Genomic DNA, 19,141 nt, shown 5'->3' on the forward strand with positions numbered 1-19,141 from the left:
TTCAACCGAATATATCCTACGGAAGGAAACGACGTCGTATTTAGTCATCGCCGCCTTGGCGCCTTTTACCTTCTTCCCCAAAGTCGCCTCGGTTTGCAGTTTACCTCGTTTTTAACCTTCTCTCACCTACTACCATGGATAGAGCCAATGAAGGCTCACTGAGATAGATGCTCCCACTTAAGTAATTTATTTATATAATTATATACTACAAATATATAATATACATAATTATTTTTGAAAAAAATATATGTATTTAATATCCAATATTCATTCATTCTATTTAAGCTTCTTATACAAAATATTCTCTGAGATTTGCATGTTCAATAGAAATTGTTCATAAGATTGTCCACCATCCATGATTTTGGTCATTTCGTTAAAAACTTTTTGGGCAATTTTTAAAGTTTCTTAACTCAATCGATTCTTAACCAAATTCGACCCATAATATATCACAATGAAGATAAGAAAATGTTGAATAAGATTATACCTATTTGGAAGCCCAATGTTTGCCGGACATGGCCGAAAAATAGCCTGAAATGTGACTGGTCCGTGGGAAAACTGGAAAACTGGAAAACTCACTAGAAATTAGGTAAACTTTAAACGTTCATAACTTTTTCAATACTCAACGAAATCGAGTGATTCAAAAATGAAAATCATACTTCTTAACAAGACGAAAAGAATGATACTTGTTGATGTACAAAATCAGTCAGGACTTTGGTACAACAGAAAGTGTTAAGTTTGTGACCCTCGCTAGATTGTTCCGGTCACTAGTGTGGATAAGTATGTAAATGGATAGGGACAGGGAAGCAAACATAAGATGTACGTGGTTCACCCAGATTGGCTACATCCACGGAGTAGAGGAGTTCTCATTAATTGTGAAGGGTTTATACAAGTACATAGGTTCAAGCTCTCCTTTAGTGAGTACTAGCGAATGATTTAGTACAAATGACATTAGGAAATATGATCTCTATTTATAGAAGAGAGTTTCTAGTTTCATTCTGACATTGACACGTGTCGTGTTGTGATTGACTTCTGATGTCGACATGTGTCGCGCTATGATTGGCTTCTGATGTCGACACGTGTCACGCTGTGATTGGCCTCTTGGTTGGAGGGAAACTCTTCTGGGTCCTTGACGGTATAACGTTGACCGGTGCTCAGTAGTTTCGGGATTGGTCAAGTATGGTACAAATAGTACTCCCCTAAGTTCCCGAGTGAGGGAAGCTCATCGGTTAGGGACTTGCAAGATCCAAGTCATTGAGTAATCACGAAATTTCTAAGTACCGAAGTGTGGTATCATTTTCACTTGCCTGATCTGTCTTATACGTAGATGTGACATCTTCCTTGGAAGTACTTTTCCTCCATCCAGGGGTGGTATCTTTAACCAATGAAGATGCACAAGGTAATGTATCAATTTTACTTGAAGCTTACTTGTAGTTTCGGGCTTGGTCAAGTGCGATACAAAACCCTATAGTAGGAGTCCCCTAAGTCGCCGAGCTAGGAGATTTATCGAAAGAGGTAACAGACAAGGTAAGCAATCAGACTTCCAAGCAAGCAACCTGGATCGGAGGTTCAACTTCGGCTTTTGGTTGATTGTTCTTCTTCTCATTGTGTCGTAAACAGCAACAAGGATAAGGAGAAGCAAATGGAGAAGAGATGATATGAGATACTTTTGCTTTTGAAGAAGTAACTTTCCACAGTTTTATTCTTGAACTGGGCTGGAGGGTTTTCTGGTTTCCTCGAGAGTATAAGGCCAACTCAAGAATTTGAGGGTCAAAACAAGTCCATCAAATCAAAAGTGCGTTCGACCTTGATGATATGGGATACTTTTGCTGTTGACGAAGTAGTGGATGAATCTGTTGCGCTTGTCTCCATATGCTTCCTTGTATCCTTCTCACTTGCCCTATCTATTCCTCAGGCAGATGTGGTATCTTTTTTGGAAGCATAAGATGTTGAAGATGAGTACTTGATAGCAATGCCAGGTAAGTTGTCAGGCAAGGGGTTCCAGGCAGTCAGTTTCTGACTGGAAGCTTGATTCCAAGTGCTGACTGATTGTTGTCTTTCTCCTTGTCTTGCAGGCAGTGTCTTAAATGCCGATAATATCGGCGAAAATATTTCGCCGATATTATCGATTTTTTGCGAGACCGATATTTTAATGGTTATCCAATTGATTTTCGTCAAAATATCACGATATTATCGATAATATTGCGATATTGTCGATATTATCGCGAAATTTCATAACTGTGCAAATCGGAGAAGAACGCCAGAGCTTCTACAGCTTCGGTCGACTGTAAAAGAGCCCCTAGACTCCAATCTAGGTATGAAAATGAAATAGAAGACGAGAGGAACGTCTTTATAATGTCCGTTTGCCGTGAAACGGTCGGAGGTGTTCGGAAAGTTATTGACACCCACGGCCTTGTCGGAGATGGGTGTGCCTATTCCCGAGCCGATTTCATCCTAAAAACCTTGCAAAAACACTAGATAGAACTTCAATTTCACATCTAAGCTTCGATCTAGAACAGAAAAAGAAAAACCCGAAGCTTACCTAACCGGAGAAATTGAAGAAACTCGCCGGAGCAGGTGCGATGATGTGCGTGTGGGTCTCGGTGCAGAGAGAAAGAAGAGGTGTATGTGGGTCTCGGTGCAGAGAGAAAGGAGATGGAGGAGCAGAAGGCCGTGGTGTGTGTGTGGGAGAAGGGAGAAGAGAGATCGAGAGATCTGTGTGTGTGTGTGTGTGTTTAGGAGTGGAGAATGGAGAGAAATTGAAGAAACTCGCCGGAGTAGGTGCGATGGTGTGCGTGTGGGTCTCGGTGCAGAGAGAAATGAGAGGTGTATGTGGGTCTCGGTGCAGAGAGAAAGGAGAGGGAGAAGCAAAAGGCCGTGGTGTGTGTGTGGGAGAAGAGAGATCGAAAGATCTCTGTGTGTGTGTGTGGAAGTGGAGAATGGAGAGAATATAGAAAGATCGAGAGAGAGAGACAGAGGTCTCTGTGTGTCTGCGTGTGTGATGTTTGTGTGCGTGCGTTGTTGTGTGCGTGTGTGGTTGCGTGCGTTGTGTGTGTGTGTGGGGTTCCTCCTGTCAGGACTCAGGACACACTCAGGAACTTCTGACAACTTTTACACTTATTTTGACAATTTCAAACCATGGACAAAAATAATGGTGATTTCTTTGAAAAGAATCTAAATAATTCAAAGCGCAGACAACTTTTACAATTATAATTTGTACAATTTCAGACCATGGATGGTGGTTTCATTCAAAACCGTGTGCCACTGTGATATTCTTTCAAGAGGTGGAGTATCAGAGCCATTCAAAGCATTTTCGTTTCTTCTTCTTCCCTTACCCCCTTCAAAGCCATTCCAGATCCTGAACACAAAGGGTTCCATATTTAAAGTAAGTTTACAAACTTATATTTATATTATTGTAATTTATACAACAACAAAATTTTTTTTGTGGACTCGTATGTTAATTTTTTTAATTAATTAATACTTGCATGTTCGTTTTTGTAAGTAATTAAGTAATGTTAACAATTACATGTTAATTTTTTTAAGTAATTAAGTAATGTTGTATAATTATTCCCTAGGATAATTTTAATATGTTTAATGTTATTTATTATTTTATTAATATTAGGTTTTATTATCAAATTGGATTATTATTCATTAATATTAAGTTTTTTTATTATCAAATGGGATTATTATTCATTAAATGGAATTATTATCAAATTGGATTATTCATTAAATTGGATTATTATCAAATTGGATTATTATTCATTAATATTAGGTTTTATTATTCCATATTATTTTTATAATTACTTAAATTTTTACAATCATTTTCTTTACTTCGTATTTAATTCTTCTGTAGAATAACTTTATTATTTAGGTTCTCTTATATAACCGTCAGCACTACTATATTTTTTGGCCAAAAAATAATTGTCTAATTTTCATGAAAAATAAATATAGGTACGTTTAAGATGTCCAGTAGAGTTACTAAACGTGATCCAACTTGGGAACATGGAGACCCAATAGACGGAAACAAACATGGCACAATTTGCAAATATTGTGGTCGGGTAATGAAGAGTGGCGGAGTGACACGACTTAAGTATCATCTTAGTGGATTAGATCCAGCAAAAAATGTCCAACAATGCGATAATGTCCTCCCAGAAGTGAAGGCATTCATCATCACATTATTAAAAAATAAAAAACAGCATAAGGAAAAGATAACACATGGAATGGAAAATATTTGAGCTGGGCTACGAGGAGAAGTCATTGGCCAAGCGGTTGACAGTGATGATGATGACGATGAGGACGAATGTGATGATGACATGGGACCTGAAGAACGACGCAGTTTGAAACAAGCATTACGTGCCTCTAAACAGTCAGCATGGGAAAGAGAACACCTTCATAAAATTCCTAATAGAGCACAAGGTTCCGGGACAAGTGGTGGTGCACAAATGAGACGGGGAGGCAGTCTTAGAGAATCACAACCAACACTACCAATAGCCCCAAGTTTATATAAGTCATCCAAAACACGTCAAAAGAGTGTTTGGAGTTATTTCACTGGAGGTAATGTGAAGGAGGAAATGAGGTGTCTAATTAGCAAGTTCTTTATTTATGAAAATGTCCCTGCTGAGAAAGCATTATCATATCATTTCAAAAATATGGTAGTGGGATGTCAACAGCCAGTGTTGGAGTACAACCTCCCACTCCCTATGAGATAAGAAACAAATATTTGGATATGGAGTATAAAGACATTGGCGAGTATGTTAACAAGTTGAGGTCAAAGTGGGAAACTAATGGTTGCACAATCATGTGTGACAGATGGACTGGCCCGACCAGATTGTCTATCATAAACTTCTTGATATACTCCAAGGGAAAGACAATTTTTTTGAAGTCTGTTGATGCTTCAGACCATATAAAGAACTACAAGTATATTTACAAATTATTGAGGGATGTAATCATGGAGGTGGAAGAGCATAATGTTGTCCAAGTCGTGACCGACAACGGTTCTGCATTTGTCAAAGCTGGAAAAAAATTAATGAAGCATCATAATGTGTTTTGGACATCATATGCAGCACATTGTATTGATCTCATGTTTGAGGCAATGGGGAAGAGAGAATGTTGTTACTGTGGTAAAAAGAGCTAGAACGATCACAAATTATATTTACAATCACGGTTGGTTGTTGGCAAAGATGCGTGAATTTTGCAAAGGAGAAATTATTCGTCCAGCTACAACTCGATTCGCCACAAACTATATTGCATTAGACAGCCTACTTAAGAAGAAAGCAGGGTTGAAGCAACTATTCACTAGTGACGATTGGGCCAACCACAATTTCAGCCGCTCAAATGCAGGTCGTATGGTGGAAAGTATAGTGCTTGATCATGCTTTTTGGACTCAATCAGAACAAGTGTGCCAAGTGTTTGAACCTCTTTACAAAGTTTTACGGATCGTTGACACAGAAGTGTATCCTACTATGGGGGCAATATATGAGTTGATGCGTGTAGTGAAGGATGAATTGGAAAGAAAATATGGTGCAAGGTGGGTCATAAAGATAATTGAAGACCGATGGTATAAAACATTATACCACGATTTGCATGTAGCAGGTATAAATTATGTCATAATTTGCATTCATTTCTTTAGTTGCATAAGTATTATTTCTCTTATTAGAGTATGTGTTTCTTTGAACAACATATTATTTGAATCCTCGATACCAATACAGACCCGGTGTTGGAGATGATGGTACCCTTATACGTGCTGTACATAATGTATACTCTAAATTAGACCATGCATCACCAGCAGTTGGCCAATTTGAAAATGAGGTACACAATTACTTAAATTATAATAATTAATTTGTTGGATTAAACTAACACGATTTATTGAATTCAGCTAACATGGTAAGATACATGGGTGGCATGTTAACAATTACATGCAAAACTATTTTGGGGATTTATCATTTGATAACTACTCTTCACAATACACTCACTCTACACATAGAGATGATGAAGATAGTCAAAAATTTGAACCTCATAGGAACTCTATGTGGTACTAAGTCACTCATGTATCTTACCATGCAATGTATAAAGTGTAAAATATTGTACTAATTCATTATATATAAATTATTATGCTGTGTTTAAACTTTTTTCATTAATTACTACATATTTTCTACACTCACAATGTTTGCCAGCTCGCTATATAATCAACTTGATAATGTTAAATCCATCATGCAATGCATTTCCTTCCAATTTTTTGTGATAAACTAATAGATAATTGACTAAATAAATATCCTGCAAAGTTTCAATAAAAATTTTCAAGTTTTTCTTACAATTTCCGTTGTTTCCATATTATTTTTATCGATATCGATATTATTCTGATATTTTTATCGATATTTCCGTATTTTCAAACTACCGATATTTCCGATATTATCGATATTTAATACCTTGCTTGTAGGTAAGAACAAGGGTAAAGGAAAAGATAGGGAAAAAGTATGATATGAGATACTCTTGCTTTTGACCCTGATGATATGAGATACTCTTGCTCTGGTGTGGCTAGTTTGCATAGTTATTATTGGGGGGGGGGAAGAAAGCTGAGTATTTCGAGAGGCTTCGTTGGGAGTGCCCTCTCAGATATGAGGAAGGGTTGAGCATTTTGGCAGGTCTGCCTGTCCGTGAAGGATGGAGGTCGACATATATAGGAGTCTCCCTAACAACAAGTAGTAATGCTATTCCTTTACCCTTCTTGGTCGTAGCAATGTAATGGGAGCTGCAAGCTTCACGTGTTTTAACTTTGTCAGAGCACTTTTGAAAAAGTGGTATGTGGTTGTGAACACGGAAAATTCCTGAAACGAAAGAGACAAGAACAAACGCGCACAAACAAATATTAAGTATTTGATGATTTTGGGTTACAATCTCTCTCTATTTTGATCCTCTGATTCGATCTCCGTAAGGTGTGTATTTGTGGATGTGTGATTGATCCAAAGGGCCGTTGGGCTTGATCTAAGGATGAACGTTCTTCAAGGGCCGTGGACTTGATCTTGAAGGTGGATTTGAGCGGATCTTCAAAGGGGCTTTTGGGCTTGATCTTTGAAGAACAGTGATGAACGGATCTCCAAGGGCTTTTGGGTTTGATCTTGAAGAACAGTGATGAACGGATTTTCAAAGAGTTTTGGGCTTGATCTTGAAGAACGGTTGGATTTGTGGATTTGTCGACGTTGTTGATCCAAAGGGTCGTTGGGGCTTGATCTTGGATGAACGGATGATGAACGATGGTGCTTTCTTCAAGGGCCGTCGGGGCTTGATCTTGAATTGGTGGATGGTTGATCCAAGGGGCCGTCGGGGCTTGATCTTGGAAGAACGATGAACGAAGAACGAAGAACACTTTCTTCAAGGGCCGTCGGGGCTTGATCTTGAATTGGTGGATGATTGTTGATCCAAAGGGCCGTTGGGGCTTGATCTTGGAAGAACGATGAACGAAGAACACTTTCTTCAAGGGCCGTCGGGGCTTGATCTTGGAAGAACGATGAACGAAGAACGAAGAAGGCTTTCTTGATTCTTCGGGAACCTGGATGCTTGAGAGCTTCGGAGTTTCAGAGCTTCAGAGCTTCAAGGTGTAATATGAATTCGTTTCCCCCCCATGAATGAAATGGGCTTGTATTTATAGAATTTTCCAAGGCCTAATTTTGAATATAATATCCCAGATGAAATAAGTCGTTTCTGCCAGGTGTTGACACGTGTCCTATTTGATGACTTTTCCAACTCATTTCAATTTTCGTTTAGTCACACGCTACGTGTAAAATTTATGTAATACATGAGCGTTGACACTTTGATTTATCGATCAACATTTATTTACCGAAATTTCGATGTCTACAAATGCCCCCACTTCAAGGCACGTCGTATACATGTGCTTGTCACGTGTAGGAGATGCGTTTTGAAGTCCCTTATTGTAGATGTCGATCCAAGGGCCATTCGAGGCTTGATCTTGAATTGGGCTGGAGATTTCTTCAAGGGCCGTTGAGGCTTGATCTTGAATTGGGCTTGAGATTTCTTCAAGGGCCGTTTGAGGCTTGATCTTGAATTGGGCTTGAGATTTCTTCAAGGGCCGTTGAGGCTTGTTCTTGAATTTTTTGTTTGAAATTTCTTCAAGGGCCGTTGAGGCTTATTCTTGAACTTTTATTTGAAATTTCTTCAAGGGCCGTCGAGGCTTGATCTTGAAGATTGAAATTGGACCACAAGGAGCTTCATGTGGTAGATGATCTTTGGCTTTGGTAGTGGGTGAATCGGCACGTATTTTGTTGCGTTTGTTGACTTTCCACAGCTTTGATCTTGGACTGGGTTGAAGGATTTTCTGGATTCCTCCAATTGTTGATTTTCCACAGCTTATTCTTGAACTAGGTTTTGATTCAAGGGTGGTAGACACTTAATCTTGAATCGGACTTGTGATTTCTTCCAGGGCCGTCGAGGCTTGATTTTGAATTTGGCTGGAAGCTTCTTCAAGGGCCGTTGAGGCTTGATTCTTGAAGGCTGACTCGAACACATGGCAAGCAGGCACGAGGTGAAGGTGACGACTTGTTGCTTTGTTCAATCTTTCTAGTTCACACCTGAGCAGTTTGGTCAACGGTATGATCTTCAAGATTGATGGGCTTTTCTTCCAGTTGGTGACTTGATCTTTAAGGATTCGGTTCAAGGGTGGTGAATCGGCACGTGCAGCCCACAACGCCTAGTAAGTCGACCCAAGAATTTGAGGGTCAAAACGAGTTCTTCATCTCAGACTCTTTCTGCCGAGTTGGCTGTGCATGCTGCATTCTTCTCTGCTTGTTTCTTCAGGCAGATATGGCAGCTTCTCGAGTTCCTCAGTTCGGACTCCTTCTGCTGAGTTGACTGTGCAGACCACATTCTTCTCTGCTTGTTCCTTCTGCACTTTGTCTCCACATGTTGCAAGGTATCATTTTCACTTGCCTTATCTGTTCTCCAGGCAGATGTGGCAGCTTCTTTGGAAGTACAGCAGCAGTGCGAAACGAGTACTCGAGAGCAGTGCTAGGTAGGCAATCAGGGAAGGGTTCCAAGCAGTCGGTTCCTTACCCGAGTTTGAGTGGAAGTTCCGACATATTGTTTTCTTTATCCTTGTCTTTGTAGGTAAGAACAAGGACAAAGGAAAGGACAGGGAGAACGCATGATATGAGATACTCTTGCTTTCTACCCTGGTGATATGAGATATTTTTGCTTTGGAGTCATTGGCTTGCAGAGGTACCCCAAGGAATAAGGAACACTGAATGACTCGAGAGGTTTCGTTGGGAAAGCATTTTTGGAGATGAAGAAAAAACTCTGTGTGTCTGCCTTGCTATGGAAGGTGAAGGTGGACAGTTATAGGAGGTCCCTTAATACCTATAGAGGTACTATTCTTTTACTTGTGTCGGCAACTAACGCGTGATTGAACAGTAAACTTTCACGTGCTTTCTCCTTCACCGAAAATCTTCGACAAATTTCCCGTGATTTGCGCAAAGTTGAGTGTGCATATGACAGGTGATGACGCGGTCGAAAAAGACTGGCGCCTCTTCGATAACTGGGATCGGCGCTTCGACAAATTACCCGTGATTTCCGCAAAGCTGAGTTTGCGTGTGATGGGTGCTGACGTGGCTGAAAAAGACTGGCGCCTCTTCGATATCTGGGATCGGCGCTTCGACAAATTGCCCGTGATTTTCGCAAAGCTGAGTTTGCATGTGACGGGTGCCGACGCGTCTGGAAAAGCAAGATGCTTCTTCGATTTCTGAGCTTGCCTCTTCGATTTTTGAATGGCCTCTTCGAATTCTGAGCTCGCCTCTTCGATCTCTGAAATCCCGTCGAGTGCTGATTTTTTATAGAGGCATGCAGTTCGTTTCAAAGCACACTTGAATTTTCGCTTGTGAAAACTCCCCTCTTGTACTTCTAAGATCTTGATTTGTCCGATCTCTTCTTCCTTCAACACTTTGAAAATGTCTGGACCCTCCGACCGTCGTTTTGACTTGAATCTTGGTGAAGAGGCAGTCCCGCCTTCTCCAGACAACATATGGCGCCCAACCTTCATATCCCCCACTGGTCCTCTTACCGTTGGGGATTCGGTGATGAAGAATGATATGACCGCTGCGGTGGTGGCCCGGAACCTTGTCACTCCCAAAGATAACAGACTACTTTCCAGGCGGTCTGATGAGTTGGCTGTTAAGGAGTCTCTGGCCCTTAGTGTGCAGTGTGCGGGTTCTGTGTCCAACATGGCCCAACGCCTATTTGCTCGAACCCGTCAAGTTGAATCGTTGGCGGCTGAAGTGATGAGTCTCAAACAGGAGATTAGGGGGCTCAAGCATGAGAATAAACAGCTGCACAAGCTTGCACACAACTATGCCACCAACATGAAAAGGAAAATTGACCAGATGCAGGAATCTGATGGTCAGATTTTACTTGATCATCGGAGGTTTGTGGGTTTGTTCCAGCAGCATTTACCTTCGTCTTCTGGGGCTGTACCGACTGCTGAGGCTTCAAACAGCCAACCTCCGACGCTTTCTCTTCCTGGAGCTCTGCCGAGTTGTGAGGCGCCACCTGATCGTCCTTGAATATCCCCTCTCTGTAAATTTGATTTGACTTTTTTTTTTTTTTTTTTTTTGACTGGATGTAAAAATGTATATTTCTGTAAAATTTTCAGAAAAATAAATAAAATGGACTTTATTTCTCTCAATGCATTTTTTATTTTTTTTTTGCACAAAATAATATTAAATGAACATGGAATTTGTAAATGGGTATATATATATATATTTTTTTTTTTTATGTGAGAGCGAAATGCTCTCCCCTTGAATGCTTCCTTATGCTTGCTTTTCCGCTAGTAATGGTAATCTCCAAAAATGAAGCTGTTGGCCAACTTCCCGTCTCATCCCTCCAATCTGCTACTTTAAACAATTGGCAGCTGGGATTGCCTTTGAAAGATGCTTCCCCTCATCACCATTGCTGCTCCCTTTATTTTTTAAATCATTTCTCCCTTTTTTTTTTCTTTTTTTTTTTTTTAACACATGGTGCTGTCCACCACGATTTCTTCTTCTTGCCTTTGAAAGATGCTTCCCCTCATCACCATTGCTGCTCCCTTTACTTTTTAAATCATTTCTCCCTTTTTTTTTTCTTTTATTTATGCACATGGTGCCAGACGCACCATGAAACTTTTGATCTACCATGGGGCTGTTCCCTATCTTTGATCCACCATCCCCTTTCTTTATTATATATTTTTTTATATAAATTTGGATGAAGGGTAGAGGAACTTCTGCAGGAGCAGAGCAGGGAGGACGGAGAAGATGGTGCTTCGAGCTTCACGACCGGCTAGTCGTTTGACGGCGGTCGTTGAAGTCGTTGGCAGCTGCGAGGCAAGAGACGGAGGAGCACGCAAGAGAAGAGTGGTGCAGCCTTGATGTCGGAGACTTTGCCGTCGCCGTTGCTGCTTGGAACTGAGCTGCAGAGATGGTGATGAAGAGTCCTGCTCGCGACTACTGCAGTTGTTGTGACGATGGTTGCCTGTTCGTGGCAGAGCTGGAGTTGTAGGCAGCGGCGCAGTGGTGAGGAGAACAGAGGAGGACGTCGTCGCCGCCAACGAAAATCACCAAGTGTTCATAGCCTTAACACTTGTTCCTTCGCTGCAACTTTAGGCTTCGCCGGAGCTGCTGCTTTCTTCTTCTCATCTCTTTTGAGAGTCTGACCAAAGCTAGAAGCAGCCGCGGAAGGTTTTAACGAACTGGAGCTCCTTTTGCGGCAGACAATGATGGGTGCAGTACGCTTTTGCTTAGCAAGCAAGGACTCTGATCTTTCAAGCTGCTCAGGGTGTTTGGGTTGCTGACTTGTGGCGGGTGCAGGAACTACGGAGTCTGATGGCTCAGATGAAGGGTCGTGGTCGGGCCGAGTGATGAGATTCCTCTTCTTCATTAATTTCATTGAAAACTCTTGGTTCATTCTTTACGGGCAGTATGTCAAAGGAGAACTTACCCCCAGCATTTCTGTCCTGATTTTGGAAGACACCGTCATCCCAAGGTTCATCCTTTACTTTAACAGATGTTGACGGGGTTGAACAATGCCTTCTACTTGTGCATGTAGGCAGATAGTCCTGTCCCCCACATGAACTTAACTCCGTGGCATTAGGAGGCATTCTCTCAGATGAGCATTTCTTATCACTTTCAGAACCTTTTCCACCATAATTGGACTTACTGGAATTAACTGAATATTGATAGGTTGTAGAAAATGCTTCAACAATGACATTATGAGGTGAACTAATCATAGAAGTTCTACAAACAACTGAACTATTTCTTCCTGAATTGTCATGAAGTGAACTGGTAGCCACTAAAGCTTCTCCACCGGCACTACTAGTATCTGCCTGTCCTTTACAAGCAAGCTGTTGCATAAGGTCCTTTGATAGTGGCCCTGGAATATCCTCAATAAGTGCTTTTTCAAACCCGAAGAGTTTCCTTGATTGCAGCATCTTTTGTCGCTCTTTGAGGGAAATGTGGTCCAGGTGATCATAAGTAGAGTGATCAGAGATCTCACTTTTCATTTGAACTGCTAACACAGAAGAACCAGCAAAGCCATTCATACCACCTCCAGATGAACAAAAGAAGCTGCAAGAGTCATGTTGTAAATGCTGATCAAGTGAGGGATTTGTGACTTGGAGAGCTCATCTTCTTCTTTAACCGTAACACCAATGAGGGACTTCAAATTTTGCTTTCCAACGAGTAACAAATTGCGCCATTGTATCAATGGAAGATAGTCAAGCTCATCAGACGAACCAGCACCATCAATTTTAATATAATTACCATTTGAACCACAAAAAGTAATAGCCATTTTTGGGTGCACCTTCTCTCCACTTCAGTTCAGGTGCTTAATTCCCATAAGTTACTGGTTGAATAACACTTGTGGCGCATCAGAACAACTCTACAGCTCGCTTTGCCTTCTCCCTCTAATCTTCCGGTAACAGCACAACCATCAGACAAAGCACAAGTAGGCGGAGCGAGGGACCGAGAAATTGGGAAAATGGAGGGTGGAATGGACTAAGCGGCTGAGATAGGAGGTGACGAGTGGAGTCCGGGGTGCTGCGGTGCGAGAATGGCTCTGATCTTCAGAGGACGAAGCGGAGAAGAAGCTCGACCGTACTCTTCGATGATATTCGCCAAATCCTCGTCGGACTTTACGGTAATCATGGTCTCTAAATCTCCGTTCGGCAATGGACACTTCAATTCCACAGAGTAGCCACAGAACTCCTTAAGCTTCTCCACTAACTCTGTACATGTAATGGAGGAATCGACGGCAAGGACGCGGTTGTGGCCGCCGACGTATCGGAGCGTGCCGTCGGAGTGGCGAAGGGGCTTTGATGCAACTGGGTTTTCGTGAAATTCGATTTCTAAAGTGGGTTTCTCGGGAAAATCATCCATGGGGACTTTCTGGTTTGAAACCCCTTTAAACTACCAGCAACCTCGATGCATCCATCTTCGTGAGCAGGCGGCAGAACGGTGGTGGAGATCATGAGATTTGAAACTGAAGTTTAAGATGGTGATGGTGAGGATGAGGTCTTCTTTTCGTTGACAAGGAACGTGGGCTTCTGGGCCTGGGCCTATTGGAATTGCAGATGTGTTTTGATCTGCTTCTGAGGCTATATATATATATATTTATTTTTTTTAAGCTGTAGTTTTTTTTTTGTTTTTTTGTTTTTTTGTTTTTTTGTTTTACAAACAATGTGTAATTTTTTTCGTACAAAGAATGTAATAATATTGACTTTCAATAGCAAAACACTTAATAAAACCTTATTTTTTTTATTTTTATTTTGACGTGACTGTACTCGAAGTTGAACGTTCGAGTTGCCTACGTACCCTTCCAAAGAAGAGATCAAGTCATAACGTAGTTCAAATACATACATATATTTTTTTGGTATTTTCTTTTTTTGTGCCGTTTGCAGTTTCAGCTCATGCAGGCAAGGAGCGTTGGTGTTGCATTTTATGCTCGTGCAGACCAGAAGCGTTGGTTCGTGCAGTTTAGGCTCGTGCAGGCGAGGAGCCTTGTGTCTTGCAATTTAGGCTCTTGCAGACAAGGAGCTTTGGTTCGTGCAGTTTAGGCTCTTGCAGACAAAGAGCTTTGTGTCTCGCAGTTTAGGCTCTTGCAGACAAGGAGCGTCGTGTCCTACAGTTTAGGCTCGTGCGGACAAGGAGCTTTGTGCCATGCAGTTTAGGCTCGTGCAGGCGAGGAGCCTTGTGTCTTGTAGTTTAGGCTCTTGCAGACAAGGAGCGTCGTGTCCTACAGTTTAGGCTCGTGCGGACAATGAGCTTTGTTGGTTTGTCAAGCGATCCGGGAGAGCCGTTCCTCGCAATCTTCATAGCAAGGAGCCTTGGCTGAGTGCTTAAAGAAGTCTTCAGGAAAGAAATCACGCATCGTGATGGGGATGGACGATCTATGTGTCGAAATTTCATCATCTTCAACACGTTCATGTTGCTTTGAAGTTTGACAACAGCTGTTTTGCCCCCTTTCTGATTGGCAGACTTGTGGAGGAGACGTATGCTTCTTGTGCAATTTCTTAGGAGTGACTTGAGTCCATCCTTCAACCTTGCTCGTCTTGGAGGATGCCCCCAGCGGTTGAGGTGAAAACTTTGAGTCGGAAGAGTCAGAAGTGAAGGTGGTATAGTTTGACTTCGCCACATCGTCAAGATCTAGCTCGATGATTCCTTTCTGAGCCAGCTTCATGATGAGATCTTTCAGCACGAAACATTTTTCTGTCGGATGACTGATGAAGCGGTGGAATTTACAGTACCTTGGACTGTCAGTGCGATTCATCTCTTCTGGCAGTTTGCACTCAGGTAAACCAATCACCTTCTTTTCCAGCAAGTCTTCTAACATGGCAACCACATCAGAGTCGGGGAATGGATAAGTCTTCTCCTCAAGCTCCTTCAAAGTGCGTCTACGCATCTCTTGATCACGAAAAGCTTCAGTTTGAATCGCATTGCCTCGTGTGGATATTTTGACGGGAGCTGTGTTGACCGTCATTGTCTCTTTGGTGGGTTTCCACGCAGTCCTCTCCACCTTTGTCTCAAGAACTTTGTCGTTCTTGTAGTTGGTGATCGGTTCCTTCTTCCCATGATGGGCGATGCTTAACTCCATGTCATGGGCGCGAGTGGCCAATTCTTCGAAGGTCCGTGATTTAATGCCTTGAAGGATGTATTGCAAACCCCATTGCATGCCTTGGATGCACATCTCGATTGAAGAGGTTTCCGAGAGCCTGTCTTTACAGTCGAGGCTTAGAGTGCGCCATCTGTTGATGTAGTCAATGACTGGCTCGTCCTTCCACTGCTTTGTGCTCGTTAGTTCTAGCATGCTCACAGTGCGGCGGGTACTATAGAAGCGGTTGAGGAATTCCCGCTCTAACTGCTCCCAGCTGTTGATGGACTCAGGCTCTAGGTCTGTGTACCACTCAAAGGCGTTTCCTTTCAGCGAGCGCACAAACTGCTTGGCGAGGTAATCCCCTTCGGTTCCTGCGTTGTTGCAAGTTTCAACGAAGTGGGCAACGTGCTGTTTCGGGTTTTCCTTTCCATCAAATTGCATGAACTTTGGTGGTTGATATCCCCTCGGCATTTTTAGGGCATCAATCTTCTTGGAATAGGGCTTCGAGTAGAACAAGGAGGTATGTGAGCTCCCTTCGTACTGTGCCTTGATGGTGTTGGTGATCATCTCCTGCAGCTGCTGGATAGAAAGAGATCCCATGAGTGCCGCTGCTTGGTCTGGCTCCGGCTTCCCATCGATTTTCTTCACCGGGGGTTCTTCGTCTCCGCCAGCTCCTCCCTTTAGTGGATCATCTTCTGGGTCGGGTTTATCGCCGTCCTGCGCCTCCAGTCGGTTGACTAGTGCTGCAATTTGCAAGTCTTTTTCTTCCACAGTTCGGGTTAGCCTTGCGATTGCTTCATTCATTTGAGCCAGCTGCTCATCGATTGAAGTTGCTCCAATGGTCATGACTTGCATGGCTGAACTGTCGCTTGAATCGGCATCGGAGAGCATGGATTCGGAGTGTTTCCTTGGGCTTTCCCCCCTTGGTGCCCTTAGTGAGGCTAAGGTGATCAAAGGCTCGTGCCTTGGGTGCTTTTGTTCCCTTGGCAGAGTTGATGCAGAGGTGAAAGAGGCGGCAGAAGTAGCTCTTGCCATGCTTCGAGTCGTGATGCCCAAAGTGACACCAGTTGCGACGAGGACGCTTTTGTTCTTTGCACCGGTTGCGGGAACAGTTTGAGCCTTCCTTGATGCCATTAATTTTGGAAGTGTGCTTGAATTTCTTGAACGGAGAAAGAGATGAGAGGCAGAGATTATCCCACCGGGCGTGCCAATTTGTGAACGCGGAAAATTCCTGAAACGAAAGAGACAAGAACAACGCGCACAAACAAATATTTGTATTTGATTTTGGGTTACAATCTCTCTCTATTTTGATCCTCTGATTCGATCTCCGTAAGGTGTGTATTTGTGGATGTGTGATTGATCCAAAGGGCCGTTGGGCTTGATCTAAGGATGAACGTTCTTCAAGGGCCGTGGACTTGATCTTGAAGGTGGATTTGAGCGGATCTTCAAAGGGGCTTTTGGGCTTGATCTTTGAAGAACAGTGATGAACGGATCTCCAAGGGCTTTTGGGTTTGATCTTGAAGAACAGTGATGAACGGATTTTCAAAGAGTTTTGGGCTTGATCTTGAAGAACGGTTGGATTTGTGGATTTGTCGACGTTGTTGATCCAAAGGGTCGTTGGGGCTTGATCTTGGATGAACGGATGATGAACGATGGTGCTTTCTTCAAGGGCCGTCGGGGCTTGATCTTGAATTGGTGGATGGTTGATCCAAGGGGCCGTCGGGGCTTGATCTTGGAAGAACGATGAACGAAGAACGAAGAACACTTTCTTCAAGGGCCGTCGGGGCTTGATCTTGAATTGGTGGATGATTGTTGATCCAAAGGGCCGTTGGGGCTTGATCTTGGAAGAACGATGAACGAAGAACACTTTCTTCAAGGGCCGTCGGGGCTTGATCTTGGAAGAACGATGAACGAAGAACGAAGAAGGCTTTCTTGATTCTTCGGGAACCTGGATGCTTGAGAGCTTCGGAGTTTCAGAGCTTCAGAGCTTCAAGGTGTAATATGAATTCGTTTCCCCCCCATGAATGAAATGGGCTTGTATTTATAGAATTTTCCAAGGCCTAATTTTGAATATAATATCCCAGATGAAATAAGTCGTTTCTGCCAGGTGTTGACACGTGTCCTATTTGATGACTTTTCCAACTCATTTCAATTTTCGTTTAGTCACACGCTACGTGTAAAATTTATGTAATACATGAGCGTTGACACTTTGATTTATCGATCAACATTTATTTACCGAAATTTCGATGTCTACAGTGGTATCTAAAAAGCTAATGTTGCGTGTGAAGATTGCAGACAAGCTTTATCCAAGGAAATCTGGCTCTCGAAGTTCGGAGAGCGATGCCTCTTCGATTTTCGAACAAGCAATCTTGTCGGGGATCTGGCTCTCGAGATTTATAGAACGGTGCCTCTTCAATTTTTGAGAAAGAAATCATGTTGGGAGTCTGACTCTTGAGATTCAGAAAGCAGTGTCTCTTCGATTTTTGAGAAAGTAATCATGTTGGGAGTCTGGCTCTCGAGATTCAGATAATGGTGCCTCTTCGATTTTTGAGCAAGAAATCTTGTTGGGAGTGTTTTCTCGAATATGAGTAAAGGTTAGACATTTTTACCAGTTTGCCTTGCCATGGAGCATGGAGGTTGACACACATTGGGACTTTCTAGTTATCAAGCAGTGGTGATGTTCCTCTACCCTTGTGGGTAATAGTAGGGTAGCTGGATCTTCAAAATTTATGTGTCTAAACTTTGTCAGAGATCTTTGGCAAAGTTATTTGTGGTACTCGAGGAGCTGATGTTGTGTGTGGAAAGTGGTGCCTCTTCGGAATCTGGAGAGTGGTGCCTCTTCGGAATCCGGAGAGTGGTGCCTCTTCGATTTTTGAACCAACGGCCCTATTGCCCTTTCTTTTATAAGGGCATCAATTGTGTGCAAATGGTACATTCAGAGAGTTATTGCTTGAAAGAATTTTCCCTTTACTTCAGAGATTTATTGCACCTCATTTCTCCTTCATCATTTCTAAGAATGTCTGGCCCATCCGACCGTCGTTTTGACTTGAACTTTGGTGAAGAGGCAGCCATGCTTTCTCAAGACAACATATGGCACCCATCATTCTTATCCCCTACTGGTCCTCTTACCGTTGGAGACTATGTGATGAAGAATGATGTGACCGCTGCGGTGGTGGCCAGGAACCTTCTCACTCCCAAAGATAATAGATTACTTTCCAAACGGTCTAATGAGTTGGCTGTTAAAGATTCTCTGGCTCTCAATGTTCAGTGTGCAGGTTCTGTGTCTAATATGGCCCAACGCCTATTTGCTCGAACCCGCCAAGTTGAATCATTGGCGGCTGAAGTGATAAGCCTCAAATAGGAGATCAGAGGGCTCAAGCATGAAAATAAACAGTTGCACATGCTCGCACATGACTATGCTACAAACATGAAGAGGAAGCTCGACCAGCTGCAAGAATCTGATGGTCAGATTTTACTTGATCATCAGAGGTTTGTGGGTTTGTTCCAAAGGCATTTATTGCCTTCATCTTCTGGGGATGTACTGTGTAATGAAGCTCCAAATGATCAACCTTCGGTGCCTCTTCCTTCTGAGGTTCTGCCTAGTAATAATCACCCTCTGGTGCCTCCTCTTTCTGGAGCTCTCCCGACTACTGAGACTTCTCCTGAGCAACCTTTGTGAAGGCTCCCTCTTGTTTGTTTATTTTGATTCATGTATATGTACATATTTGTAACTTATCAGAGATATCAATAAACAAGCTTTGCTTCATTTCAACGTATTGTGTTAAATACATCAAGGCCTTCTTTACTAAGTTCTTTGAATTTTTCCTTTCGTTGAAGCTTTGTGCGTGAAGCATGTAGGTTGAGGTAGTGCTCCCTTAATTTCCCGAGTGAGGAAAACTTCTCATTTGAAGACTTGAAAAATCAAAGTAACTAAGTGGTCGTGAGTCTTCCGAGTATCAAGGTGCAGTAGCATATGGTAGGAAGTCTCCGGTCGAGGGAGTTGACGAATGAGGCATATCCT

At 42.5% G+C, this 19,141-nt stretch overlaps 1 protein-coding gene across 1 annotated transcript; it reads right to left on the reverse strand.

Moving 5' to 3' along the window:
- Positions 1-12,628: 12,628 nt before the first annotated feature.
- Positions 12,629-13,438, reverse strand: LOC126585610 (uncharacterized). Its single transcript, XM_050250070.1, has one exon. It carries the CDS (start codon positions 13,404-13,406, stop codon positions 13,026-13,028), a length of 381 nt encoding a protein of 126 aa, XP_050106027.1. The 5' UTR covers positions 13,407-13,438; the 3' UTR covers positions 12,629-13,025.
- Positions 13,439-19,141: the final 5,703 nt, after the last annotated feature.

The sequence above is a fragment of the Malus sylvestris genome, chromosome 2 (assembly GCF_916048215.2).
Source record: "Malus sylvestris chromosome 2, drMalSylv7.2, whole genome shotgun sequence".
Classification (NCBI taxonomy): Eukaryota; Viridiplantae; Streptophyta; class Magnoliopsida; order Rosales; family Rosaceae; genus Malus; species Malus sylvestris.

Bases quoted from the DNA above. Each gene is read 5' to 3' on its own strand.
- LOC126585610 (XM_050250070.1), bottom strand. From the start codon at position 13,406: ATGGATGATTTTCCCGAGAAACCCACTTTAGAAATCGAATTTCACGAA.